The sequence below is a fragment of the Coturnix japonica genome, chromosome 3, assembly GCF_001577835.2.
Source record: "Coturnix japonica isolate 7356 chromosome 3, Coturnix japonica 2.1, whole genome shotgun sequence".
Classification (NCBI taxonomy): domain Eukaryota; kingdom Metazoa; phylum Chordata; class Aves; order Galliformes; family Phasianidae; genus Coturnix; species Coturnix japonica.
The window spans coordinates 43,998,540-44,015,717 of record NC_029518.1 but is presented as its reverse complement, the minus strand read 5'-3'; the positions used below and the strand labels follow the sequence as shown (position 1 = coordinate 44,015,717).

Genomic DNA, 17,178 nt, shown 5'->3' with positions numbered 1-17,178 from the left:
GATTATGTGGCTACTTACTTCCTGCATTTCTGATGGTTCCCCAGTCTTCCACAGCTCCTTCTTGGATAGAAGTGACACTGTCCTGAAGAAGACTCGTTTCCAAGAAATAAGCTTCTTACAACACTGCTGTTTGTTCTAATGAGAATAGAATTGGGCAGAGCCAGGAAAAACAGCTGGCTACAAATCTGTCCATTGTAAGAAGCACCAACTCCTCTTTAACAGTAGAGGCTCTTTTCCTCAGAGAATCAAAACAGGTAATACCTGGAGATCTTGGTTCTGGAAATAGCTCAACTACCAGTTCTGTGAGCTGCTGAGAAGGTCTGAGCTGTCAGCCCCATTCACACAAGTGAATCAGTCAGCAGAACAGCTTGGTGACAGAAGCTTACTATTAACTGCACAACAGCTCCTCAGCACTCATCTCTTACATAGGTTTAGAGAAATAGTACATTAAATCCACTAAATGGTGCTTGGTTTTTCCTACATAACTACTGTAACAAAGAATTAAGTTAAAATTTAACTGTTATTATTCTTGCAAACTTAACTTCTTTTTTTAACGCAAAATAGGCTTCTCCCTCATCCCCCATTGAAATATAACACCTGAGCCTGCAACAATATGTTCCCATTCATCTCACACACTAAATAGTTTTAGTATTTCAGCTTAAGCTGCTGAAATGTAACCCTGCAGGCCAAATGCATCCATCTACACAAGTGACTCTTAACAAAAGCATTTGAGGACTCCAAGATGGTCTTTAAAGGCGTGAAACATCTAGGTTTGAATATCACAGGTGTTCTGCCTTAAGATGGTGCTTGAGAGTTAGCAAATCAAACACACGAAAACAGAAGCATGGTTAGTTTTGCAACTTTACGTCAGTTTCTGTCTGTACAGGTGATGAAGGTTGTGAAATCCTAAAGCCTTCTCCAAGATTCCAACCCCATTTGCTGTATTGAGTGACTATTCAGTGTTACTTATGCAGTTAACCTGTAATTGCAGTTTAATATTTTGTATCAATCTGCTTCAACCTTGTACCCCATGGCAGCTGCATCTCAAGTGAGGGTTTGGGTTTGTTAAGAGATGAAGTGATTTGAGGGTTGGACTCGATGATCTCTAGAGGTCCCTTTCAAACCCTACAATTCTGTGAACTGTGTAGTGACAGTGTGAGAGTATCTTCACTATTATACATAGAGATCCCAGTCCAAGCCAGGAATACAAACACATCAAGAATTAACTTGAGCCTTCGCAGCAAAATACAATAGCACAGCAATCCCCATCTGCAATCTTCAGCCCTGCTTCAAGCTGGGCAGCTGACAGAGGTCCTGTGCAAGTTTACTGCATGACCTGATTAGCAGGGAGTTCTGTGGCAGAGACAAGATTAAATGCAGTTCTAGAAGCAAAAAAACACCGTGACTCTAAAAACTCTTATTGATGATATATCTCACTTGTCTCACCCCCTACACACCTTTCTAGTTCAACTGAAAGAACTTCCTTCACTACAATTTGCACAGCTCAGTTAAGCTCCAAAATGGGTCTATTGTAGCCCATAAGGATCATCCAAGGAAGAGTGCAATGACAGTAAATACAGAACGTGAGGAAAAAGACAGCAAGCCTGGTGTACTTACAACTCTTAGAAACGCAACTTTTAAATGACAAATGTAATTCAAAATGGACCATCCTTTATAGAGCCCACAGCGGTGCTAACAGCTTCTGGTAGATGACACGAAGGACAACTTGTAGAAAATGATTTTCTTTGATGGATCTACTAGAAAGAGTTGTTAGAAGATGAGCCACTGCTACAATAGCAAAGGAAGCTAACAGTCAGGACTCCTGACTTCCAGCAGTTTTTGCAAGGAACCTCTCTACTGGCCACAAGCATTTGGTCAGCATGCCAGCTCTGCATATGAAAAATAAAGCATTATGTGAATGACACCTCCTTAAGATCCCTGCAAAAATAACTTACATTCAGTCCAGAGAGCACATAAGAGCTTTTAGGAGGATGGCATATTTGCTGGCTTCAAGCATCTACCACCTAAAACAAAGATTCTCTCTCTCCATTCTAACCTAACCGTAGGAACAGGACAAAGTTCAGCCCAACAGTGGAAAGAGGAGTCAGATACTACGTGTCCACCTAAATGACTTTTACTCATATCTAAGTCACAAAGTTGCCTTCTAAAGAACATGGTACCTACCTGACAACAAAAGAGCTGAGAGACCTCGATAGAAAGGACTTTGTGAACAATGTTTTCCAGTTTTGCACACTTCACACGTAGATGATTGATTCAGAAACTGTAAAAGCAAGTGGTAACCAGTCACCTTGTCTACACCCTCAAGACAAGGAAAGACTTCAGGTTGGAAATGACTGACCTGTGAGGTTCTTCTTCCCTGGATGGCATTAAGCATCTGTCAAGCACCTTGGCATCTTAGTCTGCAGACTGCTTAATGACGGCCTGACAGCCACCAAAAAGATGTACTGAACTTGAGGTACCTGGATACCATAAATAACGTGCAGGGATTTAAAAACCAAAGCCACTGCCCAAAACACTTCAGGTGCCAGGAAAGAGAGCTTAACTGTGTCTTAGCTACATAAGGGGAAAAGATTGTGGCTTGAGAAGTACATAAGAGCAGCTGAGAAAAAACAAGAGATTGTAATTCTTTACAATGAGGAGGAAGGCAAAGATCTCTGCTGGCTTTCAAAAATCACTGTGCCATAACTACGCATGGTACAACTGTTGAGTATTAAGTATCTCATAAGCTTAAAGTCACCACATAGCATTACACGGTACCAATGCTATTCACTCAGATGCGTCATTATCTACAGAACACCTCAGCTTCAGAAATGCACTCTGTACAGTTGCAGCTTTAACTTTTTCCCCTAGGAAAGCAAAATACACAAGTAAATATACAAATGTAACCATCATCCTGCTCCACTACAAACATCTCCGCAGCTAAGAACGCAGCAGAGTCACGTTTCAGCTCTTGCAGTTGAAAGCAGGCAGGGCGGCTCTACCGAGCTAAGCTGGGATGAAGGCAAAGGCAGAACAAAGAGTGGCAATCTGCACTGCAGGAGCTGTCTCAATTAAGTGACACTACGACTCCTGATGGAAAAGAGGCTCTTAACAAAACCATTTTTATTTTTATGTGTAGTTAAACCATTTCCTATGATGACAGATGCTCTATTAGCAAAAAATATCTGTTTGGGTTTTTTTTTTTTGTCCTGTTTTGTTTAGGGGTTGTTTTGCTGGTGTCAGTTGTAGGTACCCAGATGCTGTAGACAAAGCTTTGTTCGCTAGGTGTAAAAACAATATGCTTCCATATCACAGAATCACAGAATTATCAAGGTTGGAAAAGACCTAGAAGATCATCCAGTCCAACCATTACCAATACTTCCCAGTTAAATCATATCCCTCAGCACAACATCCAAACATTTCTTGAACACTCCCATGGTCGGTGACTCCACCACCTCCCTGGGCAGTGCATTCCAATGCCTGACCACCCTTTATGAGAAGTAATACTTCCTAATGTCCAGCCTGAATCTGCCCTGGCGCAGCTTAAAACCATTCCCTCTAGGTCTATATCCTTAACCAACATCACGATACCAGAAGAACAGCAACTCTACCTCTTCCTTCTTTCCACAAATACAGCGTACACCAAAAGAAAAAGAAAGGGCCTACACAACAGTTATCCTTTGCCTCTAGGAAACTGAGACCTGCTGTCTAATGGGTTGACCATTAGCCTATCGTAAGCACATCCACCAGGTCCCTATGCCAGTGAAACCAAGGCATGAGGAAATGCAGAGCCATTCCTCATTTGCTGCTGCATCCCTGTGCAAGAGCATGTCCTAGGACCACTTCTTGGTTTGTGCTCTCAACGCAGAGATACACCAGTAAGGTTTGATTGACGGAATGACAAATTATAGTGAGGAAGATATTCCTGGACAAGAGGATCAGACACTATCAAAGGAATTATATTTATTAAGCAAGAAGTTACTGGTGCTGTTGCAATTCCCCCATAACATGATAGAAAGCATAACAAGATGGCAGAACAGCAGGGCCTTAAGCCACAGCAAGTGAGAGTCAGGTTATAAATGATAGCTGTAGGCACATTAATAAGAGAATGAAACCACTCACTGCTTAAGAAGGCCTATGAGATCCTCAGGTAAGCCAGCATCTACAGAGGAGACATCCTTGCCTGCACTGCCAGCCCTTAAATGAGGTCTGGGAAGGGGTGGATCCTGGCTCCACTCCTTCCAGTCACTCAGGTACATTGCATGCACCTGAGCTCCCCTGGCTTGGCACTGCCAAGAAACCCAGAGACTGATCCTATCAACAACAGCAACACAACCAAGAGTGCTCTCGGGTTCAAAACATCAGAAGCACTTTGAACTCTCCTTTCAAAAACTTAGAAAGATTAGGAAATAAATCCTCAAAAAGAGTCACGTTATTGGTGAAATACAGAACTGCAGAGCAAATCAGGTTCTTTAGAGCTGGAGTTATCAATAATAAGCTCATTCTCCACCAGTTTCAGAGAAAGCACAGAGGAGAATCTCACAGGATGCTGACACAGAATTATCCCAGCGCAACAGAAAAGCAGGCCACAGAGCAAAACCAGCCAAGATGCACCTGCCAGAAACACACTCATCTTCCCAAGCAGCCCATTCGAATTCAAGTGAAAACTGCATCTCTCACCACGTTCTGCGAGAAGAAGCTCTGTCCACCACCAAGCAACACAAGTTCCAACACACACCTACTTTCTTTACTTTGCATTTTGAAACGCAAGAGACGTAAAAGGGAGAAATCTGCCAGTCAGACTAAAAGCCTTTCATTCTGCTGGTTAGATACAGTCTATTAGCACCTAACACATTGCTGTGAGGGCTGCTGCATGCACATCTCTTGTGCTGCTGCACAGCAAGGATACTCAAAGCAAGTTCAGAGAAGATGCAGCGCTGTCCGGCTTCCTCAAACTCAAAGTATCACAACAGCAGCAAACATTGACAGCTTTCGGCTCCAAAAAAAATTACAGAATCACAGAATGACCCGGGTTGGAAGGGACCTCAAGGATCATGAAGCTCCAACCCCCCTGCCTGGTAGGGCCACCAAACATACACATGTACTAAATCAGGCTGCCCAGGGCCCTGTCCAACCTGGTCTTGAACACCTCCAAGGACAGGGCATCAAATTAAGTTTTGCCAGTCATTTTTAGGACTTAATTGTTTCTTCTTCAGGCACCGCTGGATAAATGAGCTGATATCTATGAGTTGCCCAGTGCAAGCAGACTCCAGCTATAGCTACCCGGCCTTCTGTTAGTTCCAGTGCAGAAGCAGTCACACACATACACAACTCCTCCAGCCCGTGATCAATTCAGACCCAGTAAGAACAACAGCAGCCCCGGCTGGCTGCAGTCCCCTGATGAGCTACGGAGCAGACCAACGTGGAGCAGCCCCCGCTCCCACCCTGCCCTCAGTTCACTTGCTGTCAAGACACCACCCTGAAAGCTTTGGCACTGGATGTTTTTCCTCCACACAGCACAACGGACGCAACCACTGTGAAGACAGCAGCCCAGCCACAGCCAGCACCCACGAGTCAGACAGGTGCCCTGCATGTGCTGCCTGAACTACACTGACATAGTTGAGAGACCTAAGAAACAAAAATGATTAAAACCTAACGCTCCGCTGCCGCCCAAACGAGCTCCCAAGCATCACGCTGCCCCGCCAGCCCCCCGCGCGGTGCCCGCAGGGACCCGGCCTCAGCACCGCCCGCTGCCGCCCGGGCCCCGCAGCGCAGCGCATCGCGGGCGTCAAGGAGACGAGGCCTCGGCCCGGCCCGCCGCCTCCCCGGGAACGGGCCCTGAGAGGCGCGTTAGGAACGAAGGAAGGAATGAAGGCCGCGGCCCCGCGGGACGCACCTGTGGCCGCCGCTTCTCGCGGCCGTTAAGGCCGTTGAGGCCGCGCCACCGCGCGGAGCCGCCCCCGCCCGGCCGCGAGTGGAGCAGGGCGGCGGGGCACCGCGCCGCTCCCCCCCTACTCCGCGCTGCGCTCCCCCCCGGGAGTTTTAAAGGGGCCGCGAACCCGGCCCCGCGGCTCCGCGCACCGGCAGCCCCCAGCGGCGGGGCCGTGCCCGGCGGCGCGGGCGGAGGGAGGGTGGCGGCTGCTGGCGCCGGCGCCGCCGCCACAGCGCTCGCCGCCTCCCCTCCCCCCCGGCGGGGGCTCCTCGCCGCAGCCTCTGTGCTCCGCTCTCGGTCATGTGACCCTAACGTAACCGGACAGGAAAAGCCGCCGCCGCCGCCGCCGCGCTGACTCCGTTGTTGCTGCTGCTGCTGGGCGCGGAGACGGCGGCGGCGCGCGCGGCACCAGGCGCCTCTGCGGCCCCGCGCCCCCAGGTGAGCAGCGCCCGCCGCGCCGCGCGTGGACCGACCGCCCGCACGTGTGTGCCCGGCCCCGCGCACCGGGACGGCCGGGCCCGCGCCGGAGCGAGGCGAGCCGGAGGGGCGGGCGGGGGCGCGGCGCGGCCCGTCGGGCCCGGCCCGCATTGTGTGCCACGGCCCGGCCGCGCGGCGGCGGTGAAACGGGGCGAGGGGCCGCCGCTCGACCGCCTGGAGAAACCCCGGGGCCGAGCCGGGCCGAACGGCCGCCTCCATCCGGGGCACGGCACGGCACGGGGGGTGATGGGCCGCGCCGGGAAAGGGGGGGTCGGGGGGGGGCCGCGCGGAGCAGGGGGCGAGGGGGTGAGGGCCGGGAGGGGGCTCGGAGCGTCCCGCCGCCTCGCCGGGCCGGGCCGGGCTCGGCCGGTCGGATCGCGGCGCGGGGCGGCCCCCCCTGCGGCGGCATCCGGCGCGGGGAAGGGAAGGGCGGGGGAGGGGGGAAGGGAGCCGCGCGCGCGGCGGGAGGGGCGGCCCCGCCTGTCTCTCCTCGGCAGGGCTGGGCGGCCCCGGCGGCGGCGGTTCCCGTCTCGCGCGCCCTGGCGGCTCCGCTCGCGCTGCGTCTCGCGCCGTCTCCGTCCGTCCGTGCGCGCGTGGCGTGAGCGGGGGGGGGCGGCAGGGAGCGGGGAGGAGGGGCGGGGCTCAGCCAGTGAGAGCGGCGCGCGGCCGTCCTGCCTTCCGCCCCAACGGCCAATGGGAGGGCGCCGACACCCCGGGCCGCTGGGGCCGAGCGCGGCTCCGGGGGAGGAGGGGGAGGAGAGCGAGCAGAGCGAGCGGAGCGCGGCCGGGCGGACCCGCCCCCCGCACGGAGCGGCGCCCCGAGGCGCGCGCTGCGGCGCCGGCAGGAGGCGGGAGCGGCCGGGCCGCGCGCGCCCGTTCCCTCCTCCCCTGGCCGTTCTCGGGCCGCGCGCGGCCCCATTGTGGTGCGACGGGCGGCGACGCGCCGGGCCGCTCCTACCGGGCTCCGCGCTCACGGGGCCGCGCGGCGCCGCCGGGCCCACGAACCGCTGGTCGTGACCGAAAGGGGCAGCCTCGGCCTACGGAGCCAAAGGAGCGTCGAGGTCCGTCGGGAGCCGGGGCGCCTTTCTGAGCTGTTGGGGGAGAAACGGGGCGGCGCGGCGCTCGTTGAGGGCGCCCAGCAGCTGTTTCCTGTCAGCGCCGCTCTCGCCGCCCGCCAGGCCCCGCTCTCAGGGTTGGGGTTGGAACTACGTGATCCTTGAGGTCCCTTCCAACCCGGGTCGTTCTGTGATTCATTCTGTGATTCTCAGCACTCAGCCGTCCGCGATGGGGCCGCCCCGCCGCAGGGTCCCGCCCGGCCCTGCCTGCCGCCCGGCCGCGTCCGCCGGCCCCGTGTTCTCTCTGCACCGTGCAGTTTCCTCAGAGTCTAATTCTTGCCCTTTAACGATCGTTTAACCGCTTTGAAGTTAAATATGCACAGAAACGCGGTGCCGTACACGCGTACAGACGCCGTGTCGTTTTGAGTAAAGCTTAGTTTGCGTCTCTGAGGAAGGGCACTGGCTTCTCTGCTACTGCAGAGTCTGCTGCTTGGATAAGGGTGAAGCCATAAGCTAAAACCAATTGGGGATGATAATAACTGGAGGGGATCCTCTCCTCCTGGAGCTCCCCTAGCAATGGTTTGCTCTGCTTGTCAAGTTTCCCTTTCTGTGTGCAAACGGCACCGAGCATCAAAGAACTGAAAGTGTAGAACACACAGAATAAAATCCATCTTTAAACTACAGTAGAAGCCCTGCGAGTTTTCCTCAGTGTGGTAAAGTTTACCTGCATGGAGCCCAGTGTGGGATTAACTAACATTGAGCATGAGTTGTGTTCCCGCTGACAGAGCAAGTGGGGAGAGAGGGATGGGACCTCAGCTTGTACAAACAGAATTATTCAAACCCTAACCAGTGTGGGCAGCCAGCATGGATGGAGCCATTCCTCTCACCCCTCGGCTCTCCTGCTGTGACAGACAAGATTCAGGCCCTTACATAAAGTCATAGAATTGCTCAGGTTGGAAAGACCCTAAAGATCATCAAGTCTAACCACAATCTAACCATGCTACCTAACTCTAACTGCAAAATCATGTCCCATATCATGCTGTAGCCGATCTCAGCAAGTAAATAAATGGTTAATAGTGAAACAGTTGACTCTTATTTTTCCAAGAGTCTGGACATCTTGCAGATACCCAGAATTAATTCATGTTGTCAGCCTAGAAAGAGTCAGGTATGCAGCTGGTAATTCCCAGGAAAGGCCTATCAGGAAAGCACAATGATTTCATGGCAGAGTTCACATTCAGCCAGATGGACACCTAGAGTTTAGGTTAAAGGTATTTAGAGAGGCAGAAGAACCCTGTAAGAAGTTAGCTGACATGGCTCTTGTTGGGTTCTGCTCTTGTCTCTTGCCATCCCTGCAGGAGACTGGTATCAGATGAGTGAATAGTTCTAAGTGGTACCCAAATGCTTTGTTCTCATTAAAATCAGATGTTTTCAGTACTTATTAGTTGTTCTTCCTCTCCTTCGGCTATTTGTTTTTCTGTATCTAAGCTTACCCTATGCATTCACAGAACCTTCTGTTCCTGGCTCTGCTTTGCTGTTTAAACCTGGGCAAATCACTTGCGCCTTTGTGAGCTGCATTGTATGTCGTGAAACAGATCCTTGTGTGTTTGCAATAGGTCACTGATGTCACTGCTCAGGTTAAGAAGTGTTACTTTTGCAGATTGTCCAGATACTAGAGGAAAGTATCTGTGAAGGGAGATGTTCTGTTGCATCTGCTTATCTACTGTTCAGTTTTACATGAAAGTCATTTGCTTTTCAGAGCGTGAAAGAAAATGGATTTGGCCAACCATGGACTTATTCTGCTGCAGCAACTAAATGCTCAGAGAGAGTTTGGTTTCCTGTGTGACTGCACGGTTGCTATCGGCGATGTCTACTTCAAGGCACACAAATCGGTCCTTGCTTCTTTCTCCAACTACTTCAAGATGCTGTTTGTTCACCAAACCAGGTAACTATGGGAAGCCCAACCTGACTGTTCAAAAGTTGTTGAGTTAGCTTGAAACCTGCGGTGTTGTTTCTGCTTCTTCGTATGCCATAGTGAATCTAGAATCTGTTTCAAAGTTGGACTGTGATTCATTAACAGTAGTAATTCAGGAAACACTCTTTATCCTTAAAAAGTCTAGTTTTAAAGATTTCAAGGACGGAAGTAAATTTGCACTTCAGAGACAGGCAGATGTAGCAGCCTGGGCTTCATCAGGAGCATACAACAGTCACTGGAAGACAGTGCTGCCAGTTTATTTTTGGGAAACGTATCAGAGTTCAGAAGCAGTTATAGAGCTCAAGCAGAGGGCACACCTCAAGAAAGGGAAGAATTGGCTATGATTGATTTCCTCCTCACCTACTGTGGTTACAGCATTCAGACTGCAGTGCACAGTCATGGCTGCTTCTGGATTTGTCTTTTATTTAATATGTGCTTAATGTAAAAGCTACAGATAACTGAACAACAATTAGAATCCCAGCAGCTCTCTCGTTAGCCAAGTTAACTTGGTTAGCCTAACCAAAATGCTCCCGATTTTTTTTCTTGTCTTGTGAACCTCACATTTCTTTTTACACAGAGATCCAACGGGAGGACTGGTAGGTGTTTCAGACTAGAGTATCCTAAAGATTGATGCATAGGGCATGTTCTAACTTGAAGGATGGCATTGGTTTCAATTCTGTTAGGCTGAAGAGGGCATCACAACCACAAACGGTCTCACTTGTTGAGTACTGTAAGGGACTGATGTGTTTCACCAAGTATACTCCTGATGCTGCTACCTTTTCTTCCTCCCCGTTCAAGGAAAGAAACTATTGTTTTACAGGGAGCCTGGCCTTTGTGCATTAGATGTGCTCAGGCTATATCTCTTGCTTCCAGCCATCAAGAAATTCACACCATGTCCTGCATCATTCTGGATCCTCACACAGCTTAGGCAAGGTGTTAACACACATTGGCACAACTGTGACTAGAAGCACTAGTAAGACATAGAAGCCAAACAGGGACATGTCAGAGGAATTTTGGGCGGTTTCAGGGCTAAGAACTGAGACTGTGAATGTAGACACCAGTGCTAGGAGGTTTTAATTTGGCTGTAGATGTATTTAAACACTTAAAAAAAGGAAAAATATCTTTGCAATTTATGAAATACATCAGTGTGTCAACAAATCTGCCTCATAGCAGCCATTGAGAAGGGTGCTATTTACAGTGGGACAGCTTCATCTTTCTAGGCAGTTAGTTTGCTGAGGGGAAAAAAGTCATCTTGCAAATGGCAAAGCATTTCTCTTCGCTTATCACAGATTCTGTCTTTGGAATTTTAAGTTTACTGTTCTGATTTTCACCAACACTTGAATAACTTAAATCTGATGGAAAGCATTCTCCCAATCTGTTATTGATCATTTTGTTTCACTTTCCAGTGAATGTGTCCGTTTGAAAGCAACCGACATACAGCCAGATATCTTCAGTTATCTCTTGCATTTGATGTACACTGGGAAGATGGCACCACAGCTCATTGACCCAGTTCGACTAGAGCAGGGAATAAAGTTTCTGCATGCGTATCCACTAATTCAGGAGGCCAGCCTTGCAAGTCAGGGAACTTTTTCTCACCCGGATCAAGTTTTTCCATTAGCATCTTCATTATATGGCATTCAGATCGCGGATCACCAGATCAGACATCCCGCTAAAGTTACATCGGCAGCTGACAAACTCGGGCGAGAACCAAGGCCACAGACTTCCCGCATGACCCAAGAACAGGTTTCTGAAGGCTCACAGCTCTCACAGTTACCTACAACTCTGCCACAAGTCAGCAGGACAAATATGGCCGCTTCCGACCAATTGCCATCATCTTTATCTCCAGAATTGGTATCTGCTGCTGGTAATAATTCACCCGCGGGAGAGGAAGCCAACATGGAAGCATCTTCAGACGAACAGCCTGCATCACTCACGATAGCACACGTCAAGCCAAGCATCATGAAAAGGAATGGAAGCTTCCCCAAGTACTATGCCTGCCACCTCTGTGGTCGCCGCTTCAATTTACGAAGTAGCTTGCGTGAACACTTGCAGATCCACACGGGAGTTCCCTTCACGTCCAGCCAGCAGGGAGAAAGTAACGTTTCTTTGTCTCTCTGTAACAACACGGCTGAGAAGGATGCTATGGAAGTGCCTGAAGCTGGGATGATTAGTGACAGTGAGCTGCAGCAGATCTCAGACTCTCCAATAATCGATGGGCAGCAGCAATCAGAGACGCCTCCCCCCTCGGATATTGCAGACATAGACAACTTGGAGCAGGCAGATCAAGAGAGGGAAGTAAAAAGACGGAAGTATGAATGTTCCATCTGCGGTCGTAAATTTATTCAGAAAAGCCACTGGAGGGAGCACATGTACATACACACTGGCAAACCCTTCAAGTGCAGCACTTGCGACAAGAGCTTTTGTAGGGCTAACCAGGCTGCCAGACACGTGTGCCTAAACCAGAGCATGGACACGTACACGATGGTGGACAAACAGACTCTGGAGCTCTGTACTTTCGAGGAAGGCAGTCAAATGGACAACATGCTAGTACAGACCAACAAGCCCTACAAATGTAACTTGTGTGACAAAACATTTTCGACTCCCAATGAAGTAGTCAAACATTCGTGCCAAAATCAAAACTCTGTCTTCACGCTAGAAGAAGATCGCTCCATTCTGCTGGGTGGTGGGGACACGGAAGCCACAGAGACTGATAATGCAGTGTTAGCCTCCATCAAAAAGGAGCAGGAAGCAGTGTTGTTAGACTGAATGTGAAATCTATATCAATTTTCTAAAGTTTCTTTACTCATTTTTATTAAATCAATTTTTTCTTCCCCTTGCCTCTTACCTCACTTTCCCCCCCTGCCATCTCTTCCGCCAACTTTCCCACCCTTTGTCTTCAGCAACCAGAACTGTACTGGCACATTAGGAAATTGGACTTTGCCTCTCCCACCAAAACAAACAAAAAGCTCTTGCATCAAACTACAACATAATTGATTTTAATACAAAGGAACACGTGAAAAATAATCCAGCTAACTATGTTGACAGTGTTAGTTAATCCAAATTTAATAGATTTTAAATGAAATTTAGATCACTCGAAGGTGTATTTAGATACAGTGATGACTGTAACAAGGAACAGAGTATCAGCTTGGTAAGCGAGGAATATGTTATATATATATATTAGTTTCCCTGGTAAAAGAAGTCTGAGAAGATCTGGCTATTTAAACACCGTGCTTTTTAGAACTCCACATGCACATCGATTAAGATAATAACTTAAAAATCTCCGAATTTTTCCTCACTGAAGTGAATGCAAAAAGTTGTTAGTTGGGTTAAAAAGAGCTGAGAGCACCGAGTTCCTTTTAGCCTTATATTTTCCTTCAAGTCTGCCTTTGAGTATCTGTTTCAGATAGCATGATTGATTCAAGCAAAGTAGTTACTTAGTCAAATTTTGACTTAAGTAGCTGTAATAATAATGTGATGGCAATCTTTATATATATATATATAAACTATCGTATATGTATAAAGATTTATATATATATGGAAAGTGTTTGTGTGTATATTTGGTACAGGTAAATAAATGCACACATCCTTTTTAAGCAACTGGCCGTCTGCTCTCCAGTTCAGCCCGGAAAGTATTTTAGTTGTCTGACTAAAGTAGTCATTGCACAGATTTTAAATCAAATGGGAAACGACCTGAGCTGTGTGCATTTTTATTGGCCTGTAGAACAGAAGCTGTTGGATAAGTGTCGTCACCCAGGATACAAAGGAAACCAGAGAAGCGACAGCCCAGTGGGCGCTGTACCCTCATCAGTGCAGCATGTGCACGTGTTGTTAGGTAGAGATTTGAGTCATTCCTGATGAGAGGAGAGAGAAAAACGTCATTGCCTTACTGGGGCAAGGAAAGTCCATGGTTTCATTTGGTATGATTGCGTGAGGTAAGATGAAGAAAAAGCGGTTACAGAGATGTTCTAGCAATGGGGGAATCATGGTTGTTTTAAAGTGAATCTGTAGTTTTGACTGGCAAATTCTGCTCTTTGAGAGTCCCATTATTTTCAAAGCCAAAGTCCGCAAAAAACGGCAAGGATGAATTATGTAATTTTAGTTACTGATGATGATAGCACTGTGTCTTTGTGTTAAAAATCAAGTTGTTGATTCTTATTATTTTATATGAAACGCCCAGATGTTTTGCTCCTAGCATAAAAAACCAAACTGACAGCCTCAATGGAGTCCACCCAGCAAATACTGGGCCAGCAGAAGGTTGAAACGGACAGAACAAAGTGCCCCATGGTAAATGGAGGCGCTGTGCTTTGGGGGGAGGGGTGGGAGAGGGCAAGTCACAAACCACAGCTCTTCTCTGTGTATACATTTAAACTGAATATCATTTTGTGTATAGTTAAGTTCTCAGATTTGTAAGTTTTTATACATCATTTCATTGAATAAAAACTGAATTAAAGGGAATGTGATTTATTGAGTTGCAGGTGAAAGGCTGTTGGGTTTTACCTTCCTGAAAGAATTCTTATCTAACAAGTATAAAAGCCAGGCAATGTATTCTGCATTCAGAATAAAACCTCTTTCATACATATGAACAAATAACTTACTAATGGCTTAAAGCAGTGGATATAGCACTACATTCTTGTTGTTTTAAGAGGGCAAATAATGACAGGACAAGAGGGAATGGTTTGTAACTGAGATGGGAGGTTTAGGTTAGATATTAGGAAGTTTTTCTACATAGGGTGGAGGGCGGTGACGCACTGGAACAGGTTGCCAAAAGAGGTTGTGGATGCCCCATCTCTGGAGGCATTCAAGGCCAGACTGGATGTGGCTCTGGGCAGCCTGGTCTGGTGGTTGGCAGCCCTGCACTTAGCAGGGGGTTGAAACTACATGATCATCATGGTTTTCAACCCAGGCCATTCTATGATTCTATGGTATTGAGTCTGTTATGTCTTGTATTAGAGTAATAGATCTTTCCTTATTCAGAATATGCTCAGGGTTTTGAGGTAGCAGTATTTTAGGGGACAGCCACAGGTTCACTTCAAAAAATGACCACAACTGCAAAAATGTGTTGTTATCAGATACTACATCACCGAGTGATCCTTTAAGAGCTCCAGGTGAGCTCCTATGTAAAATGCAATGGTTGAGCTCAGCTCCCTGGTTGCATTGGGAGCATACACATGGCCACACCATTTTCTATGAGCTGTTCAGCAGCCCCTGGTCCATACTTTAATTTAGCTCAAACCAATTCCATTGAATGATAATCAGACAAAAAAAAAAAAAAAAGTGTTTTTTTGTTGTTATTACTATTCCCTATTTCAACTCCAGAGAGTATTGAAATGAAAGAAGAAAATGTACATACCTTTGGAAAGCCCCAGGTAGGCAGGAATTTCCAGCAAGCTCCCCTTGCTTCCAGTGCCAGCCCTTATATGAGGACTGGGAAGGGACAGATCCCGGCTCCACCCCTTCCAGTCACTCAGGCGCACTGCATACACCTGAGCTCCCCTGGGTTGGTCCTGCCTTCCCACCACGTGCTCCATCACTGCTTCAGGCTGTGACCTGGTGTAAAGGTGGTGTGTAAAGGTGGCTAATATAAAGATGTTGACCAAGATAGTGATAAATAGTCAAAGGTTATTAACAAAGGAAAACTCACCAATGTCAATGCCTGGACCAGGAAACTGAGGCAGTCTCCACTGGGGAGCAATCTCCAAGAGATGCTGCCTCAGTGGTAGTCAGCCCTTAAATGAGGTCTCAGAGGGGGTGGAGTCAAAGTCCACCCCCTTCTGGGAGCACAGCTAGATTACTCTCACCTGTGCTCCCGCAGCTGACCCAGCACTTGCCTCAGCTGATTAATCAGAGGTTCAAGCTGTGATTTCCCATACACCTGGCATTTCCACTACAGAGATAGGCAGCGGTGACTTCCCTCCTCTACTGGGCTGTTTGGCTTTATAAGCTGGTGAGAACAAGCTGCAGGGGAGGAAGCTTCCAAAGGAGTAACGTGAATTTCCCTGACACACTGTACTGTTGTGCAATGGTTTGACAACAGTGTTAAAAATATCGAGGAAATTTAAACACTGTTCGTTTTACATTAAGTCGCCGCCTTAACGTTCGGAAATGGCTTTCTGGAACGTTAGCGCCAAATTCCGTCACAGCGTCGCGTACGTATGACGTCCAAAGGTCACCTCGGTAAGAAGAAACTTGCCCCTCAGCGCGGCTCCTCTCACACCATCCCACCCTTGGGACAGAGAGCGGGGCTGCCCTTCACTGGCGCACAGGGAGCAACAGCGGGGCAGTCCTGAGGGCTAAACCAGTCAGGAAGCAGTCAGTCAAACTGTAAAACTGCCACCGTACATCTGAGGACTCCTCCCTTCCTGTTTGGGGTGGTTTGGTTTTGTTGTTTTTCTTTTCATGTGGGTTTATGTTTGTTTTGTTTAAGGCTGTTCTTTGCTTTTGGTTTACTTCGATAGCTTCGTTTGCTTTCTGGTTGCTGTTTCCTCTAACGATGGTGGGAACACGTAGGGTGTAGAAATAACAGGGTGGTTTGCATTTCTGGAAGCGTTCGATGTGTCAGAGGTTTCTGTGATAACACCAAAGGATGGATGTATCATGCTCCCCTCTGAGGGCTGCTGCTTCTCCACACCCCCACAGCTGGACAGCAGAAGGTCCAGGATGCTCCCAGGAAGACATACAGGTCTGTACAGGTGATGTCTGTATTGCTCGGTGCTCCAGGAACTGTGAGGTGAATCCTGCTGCTAGAGAGCTTCCTAAAGGAGTCACTTTCTGTCCCAAAAGGAACTTGTCCAACAGAAAGTAGAAGTTCTCAAGCCCTGTATTCGTGTCTCAGCACAAATTCCTGATGTGGAAGGGTTAAAATGCATGAGGAACTCACTCAGTGTTGCAGTATCACCTGGGTCGTTTTGCTCCTTCTGATGTCCTAGAAAGAGAGCGCACCATGACTGGCATAACGTGTGTCTGGTCTCCACTGGAGTGCTTACACCAGCTGAGGTTTTGCATGGTGAGAGAAAACAAGTGCAGCTGCTGCTGCCAAGTGGGTTTATTTGCTTCAGCAATGTAACTTACTTGCAGTGGTATACCCCAGCGGTGACACCGAAATGAGAAATGACAGCATTTATTTCCTCTTGCTGCCAAGGAACACAGTCAAATGTGGTTCTGAGGACCAAGAAATAGGGTTACAATACCACAGACTCTTAGCACTGATATCTCAGCTACTCAACATAAGAGAGAAGGGTGATTTGCAGGAGTGACACTCTAGGCATTAAGCTGTCACTGGAATAGTCTGAGGGCTATGGATTGCTCTGACTGAAGCAAGAAGCAGCAACTTGCAAGCAGTGTATAACAAGGCAGTTCCTCGCAGTTCGTCTTTAAAACCTACCAGCTGAGCGTCAAAATTATTCTTCAGAGTCCAGTGGGATAAACAGGGAGGCATTTCTTGGTGTCAGCCTACAAGAGGAAACATGCTAAGATTACACAAGTGAGTTGCTCCAGCTACTCATACTCACAAAGGCTCTAGAGAGTAACCAGAGCAAGCTGGACACCTGCTGAAGGGAGGCTTAGGTCCAGGAACAACACTCTCTCTCTCCAGCTGACAGGGACATTTGTGGCAAAGACTTGTGCTGCAGCCAGCCACCCTAGAGCTATCCAACAGGCCACAAGCTCAGTGCTGGCTTAGACTGAAATTCTGATGCAGAAAAGCCACAATCTGGAAAAAGTCATCTAAAAGCAAATGAGGGGCC

General features: G+C 48.3%; 1 protein-coding gene across 3 annotated transcripts; it reads left to right on the top strand.

The window, feature by feature from the left end:
* The first annotated feature begins 6,138 nt into the window (after positions 1-6,138).
* ZBTB2 (zinc finger and BTB domain containing 2) lies at positions 6,139-14,013 on the top strand. Of its 3 annotated transcripts, none has more exons than XM_015858167.2 (3): positions 6,139-6,370; positions 9,221-9,406; positions 10,843-14,013. In XM_015858167.2, the coding sequence occupies exons 2-3, from the start codon at positions 9,234-9,236 to the stop codon at positions 12,200-12,202; spliced, it is 1,533 nt and encodes a 510-aa protein (XP_015713653.1). In that variant the 5' UTR covers positions 6,139-6,370; positions 9,221-9,233; the 3' UTR covers positions 12,203-14,013. The 3 variants fall into 3 exon arrangements, with proteins under 3 accessions (XP_015713653.1, XP_015713654.1, XP_032299571.1); XM_015858168.2 differs by lacking the exon at positions 6,139-6,370 and adding an exon at positions 7,363-7,470; XM_032443680.1 differs by lacking the exon at positions 6,139-6,370 and having other exon boundaries at positions 7,504-9,406.
* The last annotated feature ends 3,165 nt before the right edge of the window (positions 14,014-17,178 follow it).

Excerpts from the sequence above, each read along its gene's own strand:
- ZBTB2 (XM_015858167.2), top strand. The coding sequence starts at position 9,234 with ATGGATTTGGCCAACCATGGACTTATTCTGCTGCAGCAACTAAATGCT. Across the intron at positions 9,407-10,842 it reads CTGTTTGTTCACCAAACCAG|TGAATGTGTCCGTTTGAAAG; the intron begins GTAACTATGGGA and ends TTCACTTTCCAG.